Source organism: Pezoporus wallicus, unplaced genomic scaffold (assembly GCF_028554395.1).
Source record: "Pezoporus wallicus isolate ANWC-B61680 ecotype Strahan unplaced genomic scaffold, APGP_CSIRO_Pwel_v1 contig_8717, whole genome shotgun sequence".
In the NCBI taxonomy this organism is placed as follows: Eukaryota; Metazoa; Chordata; class Aves; order Psittaciformes; family Psittacidae; genus Pezoporus; species Pezoporus wallicus.
Genome location: NW_026640825.1, coordinates 532,073 through 546,637, shown reverse-complemented (window position 1 = coordinate 546,637; position 14,565 = coordinate 532,073). Strand labels below are relative to the sequence as shown.

At 47.8% G+C, this 14,565-nt stretch overlaps 1 protein-coding gene across 1 annotated transcript in view; it reads right to left on the bottom strand.

The window, feature by feature from the left end:
- The window catches only part of DOCK5 (dedicator of cytokinesis 5), a 68,895-nt gene extending 55,539 nt beyond the window's left edge, over positions 1-13,356 (bottom strand). The window contains exon 1 of the mRNA XM_057420854.1: positions 13,266-13,356. Within this exon, the coding sequence (XP_057276837.1) occupies positions 13,266-13,308 (43 nt within the window). The 5' untranslated portion in view covers positions 13,309-13,356. The remainder of the gene's footprint in view (positions 1-13,265) is intronic.
- Between the last annotated feature and the right edge of the window lie 1,209 nt (positions 13,357-14,565).

Here is a 14,565-nt window from a genome sequence, read left to right as displayed (position 1 = left end):
GTTGTTTTCCAGTGGGTCACAGGAATGTTGCTGGACTTTTGCTCCTAAGGCTTTGACGTCCAGTTTCCTCTCCCTCCCTGCAACGGTGTTGTAGGCCAAGACATAAAAGCTTGGCTAAGATTAAGAAATGAAGAACTTGGTAATCTGGATATTCAGTTTAGACATCTTAAAGGCCCCAGAATAGGCCCAGAAGTAAAAATCCCATCAACATCTTTGCAGAAAAATCGGGATAATGTTTATGACCAAAGGCAAACACGAACATACACAGGAGTAGCTCACAGTAATCCATTAAAACGACCTTGTTTTGACAGACGCCAAGATCAGGAATGGTCAGAACTGGTTAAGATTGTATTTGATTCAGTTAAAGAGAAACTGTTCTGCCAGAGAGAGAAAATAACCCTGCCAGGGACTGCAGGAGTCAGCAGCAAAGTGCAGCGCCCACCCCAAAGGGAAGTGAAGCCCTGTGGCCATGCCTTCTGCTGCAGCGAACCTGCCAAATCCCCAGCGCTAAGGAGCGATGTCGCAATCCATGACTTGGATGGGACACGTCCAAACCTCCCCAAGGTGCAGCAGGAAGCAGTGTGGATGGATAAAACAATCTGGGCTTCCTTTGGAGTCACTGCTGGCTACTGGGACGCTGCACTACCCAGAGCTGCCATTCCCCAGGTGAAGTCCAGGCATCACACACTCTATGGACATCAATAATCCCCCAGCACTGTCAACAGGCTTCCAAGATTTAAAGGAGAGCATCTTTGACAATTTCTAACTTGGCTGATTACACTCTGTCTCCTCCTGTGGCTACAGCTGGACTGCCTCGATTTCTGTCCTAACACACTGCTTGGGATTCCTGTCCTCATTCGCCATGAGAAATGGCTCCTGGTTACAAATGCACATGTGCTCGCATGGAGAGGGATTCCTCCACCCAGTTTCTAGATGCCTTGGGTTTCTGTGGGACAAACAGCATTATATAAATACCAGGCTGTATTTTTCCATCAGTTGCTGCTTCAGCCTCAGACAAAAGCAGTCTGAGCAGCACCCAGTGTCCCACGGAAAGGTGGGCGGCCATCAGACAAGCCTTTCTTTTGAGAACACACAACTAATTCAAACCCCAAGTGCACAACGGCCCCAAGAAGAGGGAGAACTGAGCAGTGCAGTTCCCGTCCCCAAAGATAGCCACAAATCAGAGAACTGAACACTGCAGTTCCCTTCTCTTTCCCTTCTCTACCAGAAAGGTTTCAGATCCCATGTGTAGCACTTAAAAGCTAAAGGAACCATTTCTGCACATCCAAAACAAGGCAAGAGTGGTAGTATCTTGCTTTGCTGGACTGAATTAAGCAAGAGCAGAGGGTCACTGTATATAAAATCTCCTACCCGATGGTTATGCACAAGGTTATAAAAGACAAATTGCTGGCATATTTTCCCTGGGAGCTTTACTGATGCTTCCTGCTTGATGTCACTCCTGTCCCAAAGAGTCCATCTGCAGTTATTTGAACTGCTTCGCCTCTTTTTCCTTGTGTGTATTTAATCTGACCTCTCGCAGACTTGAAAGGAAAAGGAAGCTGCACATAACAAGCATGGTCGTGGCATGAAAATACCAAAATCCTTCATATAAATCCTGACAGCAACAAGAATGGAAAAGGGAAAAAAAAATAGAGACTTCTGTCCCCAAATGCGCAGGAATATCTACAGTGAAGTCTTTCTGCTTCAAGCTAAACTTGAGTTTAGAGATTTTGTCCTTTGAAATTCACTTTAGAACAGTGATTCCTTCCTTTTATCATCCTGAATGAAAAGCAGCACTCAGGTCTAGCAAATTCAATACAAATAAAGAGGCAGAGGTGGAGAACACGAGCCACAAGAAGGAGATAGTGGGTTTGTTTGAGATCACATTCTTTTGAGCATAACTAGAGGCAATATAAGGAATTATTTCATCTACAGTCCCCAGTTTGATGAGTGGGAAGTCTAAGAAATGTTTTTTTCTGCAGTGCATCCAGCCCATGGAATTCATTAGGAGGGAAGGTCAGAGGAGTCAACATTGGGGCTGGTTTGAAAAGGGCAACAGATAACTTTATGACTGATGACAGCAGCCAGAGTAATGGAGGTGAAGATAAGGAGAAGCGATTTTCATGCTTCGGGGCAGAAGGTGATTCCTCAGAGCAGATGGAGAAGGAACTTTAAAGGCATTGCACAACAGGGCATGCACGCTGCATGTGGGGTACACTGCTCTCCTCTGAAGCATCACACAACAGTCATCCCAGAACCAAGGGCTACACAAAAGGAAAGCAGAGGCAGGAAACCTGGGCTTTCCAGGGCAGCCAGGGCTCTGAGCAATGACTAACAGGGAGCTGGATGTTTCTGAGAAGGCACAGAGCGTGATGTGGGCTGGCACACAGCAGCATTATGATGGGAAGAGCAGGTTTAGGTATGTCACTCCCTCCAGTTGCATGAAGACAGCAGACTACCCACAGCACATTTCTGTGCAACCCCAGAGAGTGGCACTTGAAGCCTCAACGTCATGCATAGGGGAGAAATGAGAAGCAGCAAAACTGTGTTACAAAGAAAACCCAAAACCAAAACACACTTTGAAAACCCACAGTGCTTCACTTTGTCCAAGAGCCCTGGGAGGAGCCTTCATTTCCAAGAGGTCTGTTAAGCAACTCATGGAGCAGCTCTTGTTTTCAGTGAAACCAGATCCCATGAAAGTCAGGCTCTTTTCTTCAGTGCCTGCCTACAGCATCCACATGGAAGGAAGGTGGTGGTGTAGTGGGCTCCAGTGCCACATATACATCTGGCTTTAAAGAGCCATCACACACCTGGGTAAGTGATCGCCTGCATTCATACCGTGTCTGTCACACAGTACCAGTGATGCAGGGCAGAAAGCCAGTGACCAGTCTCTTCTGCATGTGGAGGAACTGGGGGCAGGAAAACTGAACATCATCCTGTTCATCTGCAGCACACCCAGAGGTGAAAATCAAGTATTAATTCCTAGACCCATTTTAACCCCAAGAGTAACTCATTTTCAGGACTGTTCTAACAGTGAAGTGAAGCTAAACCATCTGAAACAAGTGAATGAGGCAGAAACTGTCACGTACTATTTTGTGTGTAATTCCGAGCAGAACGAAACTGAATCCTCCCCTCAATAACTTGTTCAAATGCATTTCAAATGTGGATTATTGGCCTGAAAAGCAGAGCCACTGCAAGATCCATTATCTCTAACTTGGCTCAAAATAACCACCCCTCCACCCATCACAGACACGATAACCGCTTCCAAATACCATGTCCCACTTCTCTGCAGCCTGCCCTCACCACTATCTGATAGGAGAGGGCCGTGCCTTGCTTCCTCTGAACAAAGAATCACATTCAGAGCTCTTGCAATAACCAGACTTTGTCCCATTACATCTTTCAACTGAAGAGTCAAGAACCATTGTACAGAAACAGAAGTATGTGCTTTTCTGCTGCAGACCCCTGTATTAAGCCATGGCATTTCTGCTGGACGCCCCGTTCGGAGAAGCCTGGTATGCTCTCTGCTGCCAAGATGTAACCAAAAAAACAGTGGCTTTATTTAAAAGACAAGGAACTGCCCAAGGAATTAATTCTTAATAGGAACAAAGGCTTTTTGATGTTGGAGCAAAAATGTTCTTGTAGCTTCTCAGGAATTTGTGTCTGAAGAATTGAGAATAGCATAATGAAGATTCAGATGTCAGATGACTTCAAAACCAAAAAAGTAAGCCACAGTTCACCACTGGAAACATGCACATTAACTGGTTATGAGAAAAATCACTCCTGAATGGGTTGATGCCGGGTTCCACACAAAGCTCCAAGTGACTGCTTAGCATTCTGAATGCAAATAATGCAGAACAGCAGGATTACACGGATGGAAATGCTCTCATTAACAGCCATCATGAGACCTCAAACACATGATGAGCTGGAGGTGGATCTTTAACATCTTCTGTACTTCAAATTTCAGGCTGGCCTCACACACAGGAATACACCTGGAAAGACTTTTACTTATCCTTAAACTTGGTTATCCCATCCCTGGAAGTGTTCAAGGACAGGGCTTGGAGCAAGCTGCTCTAGTGGAAGGTGTCCCTGCCCGTGGCAGGGGTTGGGACTGGATGAGCTTTAAGGTCCCTTCCTACCCAAATCATTCCAGGGTTCTATAATCTTTAAAAAGGGCATTAAATCAATGGAGGAATCATACCCCCGCCTATGCAGGAGGATATGGCATTGCCTGTCTAATTTGGGTTCAGTAACCATCAAGTTTCTGTATTCGTTCCTTTCCTTTGAGGACCAGGAGAGAAGCAGGAACATCCACTGTCCCTGACATGCTTCCTACACTTGCAGTTCCCACCTAAGACTATTCCAATAACCAAACCCAAACAGGGTGCTACCTGCTTATGTGCCCAGGACAAGGAATGGTATCTGCCTTCCTTCTGATGCACAGTGCACCAAAAACCTGGTAGGGTTTTCCTGATTTCCTCTGAATAACAGAATATTACCCTGGGGGTGGGATGAGCAAATAATCTAATGTTTTGCAGAGTGTGTCATGCACAGACTGATTTCCAAACCTGGGACTGAGGAAGACTCTCTTTCACTCATGCCATCCTCAACTTGTGGATACTCGTATCTCTCCATCATACACTGGATCAGATTCTAGGATCAATGGTTTCATCTCTTAAAGCCTGAATTGCTTTAAAAAACCCCAACTGAACAAACTCATCCCCTGCGAATAGGGATGGCTTCACAAGCATCACCCAAGGGCTCCAACTAGATGATCTAATGGTCTCCTGTGTCTTTAATCTCTACAGACTCCAACCACAGTCAGTTCCATAACAATGCTCTGGAGCAAGTGGCAGACCCAGTGACAAATTAGTCCATGTATTTCATTTAGAGCTTCATAGATTCAGGTCAGACAAACTGAGATGATTTAGAACTGCTGAAGCAAGAGACATACTGATTATAAAGGAAAAAGAAATAATCTCCATCTTTTCATGTCTGCAGAATTCCTATTAGTCATCTTCCCCTTAAATATTTGTTGCAGTGTTTATACCACAGCAGCTGTAGGAAAATAAGGGAGATTCTGTTCTCAAAATGCATTTATACTGCAATATGGACAGAGATACACACCCGAAAACAAGTCTCTCCAAATACACTTACACAGAACCCACTCTGCCTTCACCCTGAATCAACTCAGAGCTTCCAGGATTTGCAATAACCCATCCTGCCCTCAAAAGTTACACAGCAGCCCCCATCTCCCAAAGCTCAATTTTCCTTTCTATCCATCTTAACATGGAGTTAAAGCTCTGCTGGTTTTATACACATAGACCACCTTACAGCAAATGTGTACCAGAATAACGCATAGCAGAGCCAGAGGACACGACAGTATGCATTTACTGTACATATGGGTAACCCACGCACAAATCGTTGGCTGTGGCATCTCCTTCACTAGGCTCTCTGCTTCCTTTTCATATTTACTCTCTAACGGGCCCTTAGGGATTTTAAGCTCCGATAAAGAATTAATCTGCATTATCTGTCTCAGTTTATGTCTGGAGTAAGAGGGAGTGGCGTGAGCCAATGGAGAAATAAATCAGTACGAGCAGGGTAAGAGCCAGCCTGCTCCTGAATATACCCAATCTGGTGCTTGATAGAAGAAAACATCAATGGAAACCCCCCAGGCCTGCAATTCCAGTCTCCCTGGAACATCATGAAATGTCCCCCTTTGCAGATGCACAGATGGAAAAAGAAAACAGCCCAGCCTCTCTACTTGGAGATTCACACTTCTGTGAACTTTTATCAGGCTCTCTTGATACCTCTTTACACAACAACCATGTAGGTTTTTCTGCAACATCACTTCGGCTGGGGGTTAGAGAAATGCCCTTGGCTCCCACTGCATTAGCAGCCTCCATCTACTTCCTGCAGTCAGTGAGAACACCTCACAGTGCTCAGACATAAGAAGGGAAGATAAAACAATGAGGTGTTAGCCACAGTGTAAAAGAGTTTTAGAGGCTAGGGCGTGTTTCAGCTGTGGCTGATTCAAGCTAACCAAAAATGCAATAGCATGTCAGTGTTGCGGTGGAATGAACAGATGCAGGAGTACCCAGCTTGGAACTCGCGTATCAAAAGCAGCTTCCAAGTGCAAAAAGATGACAACACACTGCTTGTCCAGTCTGGAAGGTGGTCCTGGACTTAAGGGTTCTCAACCCAGCTGCTGGCAGATGTTGCAGTTTCACTGAGCCATATCCTCCCGTTGACACAGAGGCAGACAGTGATGCTGAACTGCCATTCTGGGTTAGGGGTGCTCAAGACCGAGCAGTGTAAGTTGGCTCAAGGAGGAAAAGGGTGCAGCCAGAGCTCCCAATGCTGCTTTTGCTACAGAGAAACCTCAGATCTGCTGCTGTCAAAGCTGATCTTCCACCAGCTCTAATTTCACAAAACATCTATCTCGTGTGCTTAATCACTTCATTCCTTTACTAAGATGTACATTCAACTGCTTTCCCTGTAACACAGTGACCTTCTCAGCATGCAGGATACAAGACTAAACTGCTCCTTTTCATCTCCTGGCGAGGCTACAAGAACTAGATACCACAATGACAGGAGCCTTATAGATCTTATTAGGTTAAAGGGCGTTTGATATTATTGTAAGGTGCATTTCTTCCAAGCCCTGGAGCTTTATCCTGCCTCTTTGAAATCTGAGCAGTAACATCTAGCCTGAATGATTAGTTTTCTCCCCAAAATATATTAAATCATAGTCTTGTCTTTTAGAGCAATCATTTTAACCCCATAACAAATATCATTTGAGCACAGAAATCAACAGGACTGCACTGGCTTCAGCTGAATCAGAATCTGGTTTGTGTTCAGGCCCACTGGGATCATGGGAATTCAATAAACTTAAGTGTTATCCATCTTCCCTGTGCTGTGCATTTTAGAGAAAGAGATGCAGAAGAAAACAGGCACACAACCAGTCTTTAGGTTGTCCTCTACAAAAGAAGGGGTCTTCTGAGTATTGTGGTACTTACATTCTGGCTTTAACAACTGCATATACCTACCAGAGGTCTGAAATCCAGTGTCCACAAGAGTAACCTCTGATGTGGAACATCTCCATTTCTATGGTCTGTGAAGGAACAAACGCTCATTTACAGTATAGAGGCTGCAAATGAATTTTACCAAGTCTATCCGTAATAACCTCTTTTCCCCTTCAAGCCTGCAAACGTGCAACTGGTGTTCAGATACACGAAGTACGAGAACTTTTGCAATGAAATCTTCAAGCAGATTTGTAAGAGCAAAACCCCATCACTTGATAAATTGGACACCTCAGCTAATTCCCAACTTGAAAGTGTGTGGCACTTTCAAAAGAGTTAAGTAAATTTGCCACTGGCTTTAAATTACTGTCCTAGTTCTTACTGGGCAAAACATCAAAGGGAGTAGAAAGAAAACCTGGAAATACTGCTGTACAGAACCAAGAGAACCACTATCTTAATGAGTCCTGCTGTTTGCATTCGTTCCAGGGGGAGTTAGGGTGAAGAGGAGGTCTAATGAGTACAGCACTGGCGCATGGAGCCCAACTCTGCCTACAGGCTGCTCTTTACCATACAGTTCACTTGAGTTAAAACTCCTTGTCCCTGGCTTAGCATCACACCTACACGCATCGACTCCAAACTCAAGCTGATAGACCCACAGAGAATATAAAGCTAAGGGATCCCACTTCATCAGCTGCAAACAAATGTGACCCACCAGAATTCCAGCCATAAATCTTTGTCCAACTGTTCTCAGGCCTTCAACACCTTCCCCTTCCTATCTATGTGCTCAGAGAGAGACAGACAATCTAAATGAGAAGAATTCATAGCATGGCTTTGCCCACTGCAGTTTAAGAAACCTGGGACACGCTGCCAAGAAGCTCTTCACCTCCACTGGACAGCACCACTATGGAAACTAGCACTTGAGCTAACTCATGCTGGCAGGGCTGAGACAGGCAGGATTTCTGATGTCCACAGGGATTGCAGTTGGATGCTGTACCTCCAGTCCTTCCCGTTCAACACGGGCTTCCTAACAGATTCCTCTCCCATAACAGATGCCTGTGGTTTCATTGATTCATGCTTGCAAAATGACACAAGCCCCACTCAGAGAGTTGCCACTGCCCAGAGACGCACAGCTCCACAGCTCCAGACACCTTTCATTCCAAAGCAGTTTTATCTTGCCACCTATCTCAGGTAACAAGCAAACGGCAAACAGGAGAACAGCGCTGAAATGAGGAACAGGAAATCTTGGCTGGGAACTAAAGGTCTTGCTCTGCAAGGAAAAAAGCCACAGAAGAATATTGATCCTTTTGCCATTCAGAAGAATGAGGAACAAGCTACTCCAATCTGCAGTAAGCACATCAGTTTTCATTAAACTGCACGAGATGCACAGAGATAAAGAATTTGGCACTGCAGCTTTCTCTTCACTTTCTACAGCTACTTCATACCTTTCCACTAAGCTCCATCTCTCTGCAGCTTGATACCCCCACTGAGAATGGAGACCTAAAAGAATCAGGTCTCCAATATTAAAGCTACTTACTCCTGCATTAATAAAGGAAAAGGAAAAAGCACTCTCTCAGCATTAATTGGCCACTTTTGCTCATGACATTCTGAAACAGCATCAGAACTTTACAGCTGAAGTGATAGACTGTTCTATTATTAGAGGATCAAAGTACCAAGCTTCCCAAGAGCAGGAAGCTGTTATTATCCCCACTGTATCTCAAGGAACTTTTTGCCCAGATTCAGCACTTTCCAGAATGGGATCCACTTTAATTGCAGCAACACCTCCAGAATTCACCAGATACTTCTAGAAATGCTGGTTTTCAAAGTAAGAATAAGGAAAGGAATGGTGACATGTCTTGCTCATGTCAGCAATGCCTTTGAAGTCCACAGGATTAGTTTCACAGGGAACTACTTAAGGAGTAGAGTAGTAATCACAAAAAGCAAGAGGAAATAGACTTGGGATAATGTGGATTAACAAAAACTAGGACAGACTGTGGAAGTGAGCAGCAGCACCGCCAACCTGGACATCAAATAAACCAAGATACAGCAGTAAAAACTGGGGAACCAAATCAGAAAGAAAGCGTTGCCCGCTCCTTTGAAGAGCCAGACCTTCTGCTGTCAGCAATGCCAAGTTTTCACTTTTCCCTGCTGGAAGCAATGCTGGGATTGCCATCAACAAGACAATCTGGACACAGATCACAATAAAGCAAATGGAAGAAAAAATGAGTATGGAGTGTTTCTATCAACAGAAAGGAAGACGCACACTTCTGCAATAGGAATGGGCTCTTCCATCCTTCCAGAGCCCTTGTCAGGGTCCCGATGCACAACAGTGGACTTGAGTTAGAAGCATCCTGCAGGAATGGGAGGCACAAGGCAAGCAGCAAGTTGAAACAAATAGAGTGGTGCTCTAATCTGACATGATGTGCTACTGTCAGGCCTGTGAAACTCCTTTGATCAGACTGCATTGAGCCAGCTTTGCAGAAGATATACGAGGTTTGAACACGAAGCCAAGAGCTGATGGCTTCAGCATATCAGAAGTTATCACAAATCAAACCATTAGTAAGAAAATCATATTCTGCAGCACTCTCTCTTCCTCTCTGCTCCTTTGCATTTCTGCTCCCATAAATCACAAGTGTAGCTGGCAGGCACTGGTTTACATTTGAAAAATGACTGCCATTCCTAAGACATGATGCAGCTGATTAGAACTCAAGCACCACATGGTATTCTGACAAAGTAAATACCTCTTCACGACAAGAACAGTCCCATGCTCAGGTCCCTGCAGCAGGGAAAGAGGTAATGGCTTGAAAATGACCATTAGGGGTAATTACCTGCCAGTTTAGCAAAAAAACAATTCAAAAGGGGAAAAAAAACCAATAGAATAGAAGATAACGGACTGAAAGTCAAAGGCTTTTTGCCACCATAACAAACAGTTTCTTTGGTCACCTGGCTAAGGTATTGCAGCCATAGCAAGTGGCCACACTTCTGCAATCAGATCAAATCAGGCCATTCCTTTTCTAACAGTCACGCGTGCATGCAGACACTTGAAGGGCAAAATGGGAATCCCTGGAACAGGATGTGAAGAGGCTGGGAAAGAAGCTGTCCCAACATTTCTCAACCTTTCCCGGCAGTATCTTTCCTTCCCAAATAAGAGGTGAAGCACACTGCAAGGAAGCTTTGCGAGACCCAGAAAATCCCACTGCTTAAAGAGGCAAGATGCTGCCCATCAGATGATCGGCAGTCTTTTTGTCCCTCTACAAGGCTGAAGCTTCCCAAATCCCATCTGTTACTGGGTTGCAAACCCACTGCAAGTGAGAAAGTGTAAACCATTTGTCTCTCACGTATGCTTCCCTAAAAGCGCTGCAGCTCCCAATCTTGCACTCTCTGCTGTCTGCCATTTCAAACACAGTCCATATGCCATCTGTACTATCCACAGTAAAGGCTTAACCAATTGAGGACAAACTAGAAGGCAGCAAATCAATCTGATCCCACAATCAACAAAATGTGTAGAATATAATCCAGGACACAAACCACCCTGAACTGAAGTGCAAGGAGCAGACGAGTGACATTGACTCACACTGGAATCACACTTCTTGGAATTTCTTACTGCTTTGGTACGATTTACAGCGTTATGTTTAAAATAAATGCAAGTAGTTCCATGTTTCCAAAGCACAGATCACTGACAGCCACAGCGTGTCTGAAAAGAACTTGTATCTTCACACTTCACAACTAGCAACTTACCCACGCTACCACTGAATGGGAGCTGTCACCATCCCATGGCCTGTATTGTACAAACCAGTGGCATTACCCTCACTACAACCACCCTGCTAACTGGCACCAGTAGGTACCTTGGTCAGCAAGCAGATTACTGGCCCCAGCAGCTCACACTTCCCTCTCAATCCTCACCAACTGCTTCGAAGTCAGCACAGAATCAGTGAGGACTGGTACCCAAGCACAAGCTTGACCACCACACAGGATGCAACTGCAGACAGGAACCTGACAAGTCTGCAAGCCTCAAGTTGACAATCATAGCATCAACTGGGCTGGAAAAGGCCTTAAAGATCATCAAGGCCAAGCACTGCCCCAGCACTGCCAATGCCACTATCTCACTAAGGGCCTCGGAGACACTATTTCTAAGCACTTCCAAGGGATGGTGACTGCAGCCCTGCCCTGGGCAGCCTGTACCAATGCCTGAGCACCCTTTGGGGAAGGAATCTCCTCAGCTGCATCTAAACCTCCCCTGGTGCAGCTTGAGGCCGTTTCCTCTTGTCCCACCCTTTGGGAGCAGAGCCCAGCCCCTCCTGGCTCCATCCTCCTGTCAGGCAGTTGCAGGGAGCGATCAAGTCCCACCTGAGCCTTCTCTTCTCCATCTGACCCCCCCAGGTCCCTCAGCCGTTCCCCATCACACTTGTGCTCCAGGCCCTGCACCACCTCCATTCCCTTCTCTGGCCCCGCTCCAGCACCTCAGTGTCTCTCTTGTAGTGAGGGGACAAGAGCTGAGCACAGGACTCGAGGTGCAGCCTCACCAGTGCCCAGTGCAGGGGCACAATCCCTGCCCTGGCCCTGCTGCCTCACTGGTGCTGACACAGGCAATATTACTATTCCATTAACGCCATGTAGCAAACGCTGCCTGATAAAGCCAGTCTCTGCATAAATACTTCTCTTGCCTGCCTGTGTGTTAATCCTATCAGTTCTGGTTGCAAATTAAATGCACGAGCTGAAGCATTGCAGACTCTGTGTCAGTTTGGTTCACGTGTCTGCATACATGGGCAAGAAGTATCTGAAGCTGCCTGAACACACAGGTGTAAGGGGATGTGCAGGCAGAGGCAGTTTATCCCCCACCCTGCTTACTCACAAGCCAGTGCCCTTTTGGGGCGAGGAGCTGTCAGCAGCAGCAGTTGGCTCAAGCCAGCACAAAATACCACCCCGGAAGCTAATAAAAAGAAAGCCAGAGGAGTGCCTCTGATTCATCCCACTGCCCAAGGCCATTCTTCAGGTAGAAGAGCATTGCTCAAAGCTGTGCTTCAGAAACCCATCATAATCCAGCCAATCGTACCAGCATTACAGAGTTTGATTCTAATAACCAAAACCTTTTAATTCCTGATGCTCAGAGTAACCTCACCAAGTCATACAAACAGGCTCCCCTACATAAACAGCCTGGGCTGTTACCTGCACAGAAGAAACAAAGTTCAGGGCGTACAATACTCCACACCCTCCCAGTTACCAGAGCAGAAAGCAGATAAGGTTGGGCTGCGGTAATAGCTGGGAAGCTCAAGCCACAGTCCTGCAAGAAGCAGGCTGCCTCTCTGCAAACCCACCGTGAAATCACATGGGGAACCCATTTCAAATGCACTCTGAAATACAGCGCAGGATGAGGCTCTTTACCTTTAAACACATGGGCTGAGCTGGAATGACCAAACTCAGGGCAGCTGCGTGGTTAACACTTTGCCTGCATGAACGGCAGCATCTTTCTCACATCAAGAAGCCCACTGTGGCACAAGGAGCACGGAAGATCCCTCCCCATTAAACCAATCATAAGTTGCTTGTGCCATTAGCGGTTTCCGGTCTGTTCTTCTCTGCCCAGCCTCACAAGCAACCTCAACATTGGGCAGGTTTCAATCTGTCAAACTCTCAAGGAAAGGAGAACTCACCACCAACACCACTGGTTAGGTTCCTCCTAGAGAAAAATGAGCCAGCACCCAACACTCTCCTTTTACACGAGGGAGACAGGGCAGAAGGCACAAGGTGTCAATCAAGCTTCCACCATGCCTCGCCCTATGTCAAGATTTCCACCCCCTGCAAAGGTCTCACCCTCAGTCCTGAATTCACTCATTACAACCTTCGTATCCTGTCAGCACTTTTTCCAGCCACATCTTTATGAGACAACAGTCATTTTTTGCTGCTATGTTAGAGCACTCTTCACTGTGAAACATGCTGGAGAGGCAAAACTCGAAAGGCCACTCCGGAACACGCACGATTCCAGCACCCCCGCGCTCCCAGGGTGCGAACGGGACACACAGCCCGGCCCCCATCCCCGCGGGCTCACAGTGACCACCCGCTGCTGCCCCTGGAAGTGGTGGAGAGCACCGGCCGAATGGAGAGCTGAGAAAGCGCAGGGAGCCAAGCGAGCCAGGGGCGTGCAGCAGCAAAGGAAGGGCTGGAGATGGGGGAAGGACCCGCGGAGACGAGCGGCGGAGCAAGCGGAGCGCGGAAGGGACAGACGGGGCTGGGTGGGGGGGGCGGGCTGGCACTCACCGACCCCGTACTTCTCCCGCTTGGTGGGGATCCAGCGGGCCATGCCGGCGGTCCCCGCGGCTCGCCTCGCCTCGGCTCAGCGTGGCTCGGCTCGGCTCAGCGCCGCCGCCCCGCCGCGCTGCCGGGGCCCGAGCGCCCCGCGCCGCTCCGCCATGGCACCAAACTTCCCGCAGCGCCCAACTTCGGAGCCGGCCCCTCCGCGCCGAGCGGAGGAGAGGGGAGGGAAGGGGAAGGGAGGGCGGGCAGCGGTAGGAGGGGGAAAGCGGCGGCTCTGCCCGCCCCGGCGGGGATCACCTGCTCCCGCCCTGCCCCGCTCCGCCGCCAGGCGCTGCCGCAAGGTGCTGGTGGGGCACGGGGAGAGAACGGGGACCACGGGGCGGGCGGGATGGGGGATGCTGCCCCTCGGTGCACGGGTGGGAACAGGCGCAGGCATTGCGCCGCTGTTACAAACACAGACCTGTAAAAGTCATGCATTCACAACTCGGAACAGCCTTCCAGTGCCTAAAGGGGCGACAGGAAACCTGGAGAGGGGCTTGGGACAAGGGCCTGTAGGGACAGGCCAAGGGGAATGGCTTTAAGCTGCCAGAGGGGAGACTGAGACGAGCTCTTAGGCAGAAGCTTCCCTGTGAGGGTGCTGAGGCGCTGGCACAGGGTGCCCAGAGAAGCTGTGGCTGCCCCATCCCTGGCAGTGCTCAAGGCCAGGTTGGACACAGGGGCTTGGAGCAAGCTGCTCCAGTGGAAGGGGTCCCTGCCCCTGGCAGGGGTTGGAGCAGGATGAGCTCTGAGGTCCCTTCAACCCAAACCAGGCTGTGATTCTATGAAAACAAAAAGGTTATTTTAAAAGCACTCCAAGGGCTCAGCAAAATGGTCACAGGACTGCACTCCGCTAAAGACACAATGTTCTTGTTTGCAAGATTGACTTGGCACTCGATGACATTAAACCTCCACTTGAGCGTGGTGCTGGGAACCAGGACTTGATGATAAAGTATTTTCATGGCCTGGGCTCCTGCAGGGCAGGGCTGGTGCTCTGACCTCGACCAGACCGGCTGGCTTCTGGGCTGGCAACCTGGGAAGGGTAACACCTACTACTTAGGCCCTGAATTATGCAGCAGCATTGCAAATCACAGCAGCAGGTGGCTCACAGAGAGTTAGGTCTGAGCTGAGCAGATCCAGGTTCTCACCAGATCTCTGGTGCTCCAAGTAACTACATCTTTTCTTAGTGCCTGGTCTCAGCCCACATCCCTGCCCCATGTTCCATACTCCAGACTCTCCCGTGTTTCCAGTAAGTTTCATTTGCCTT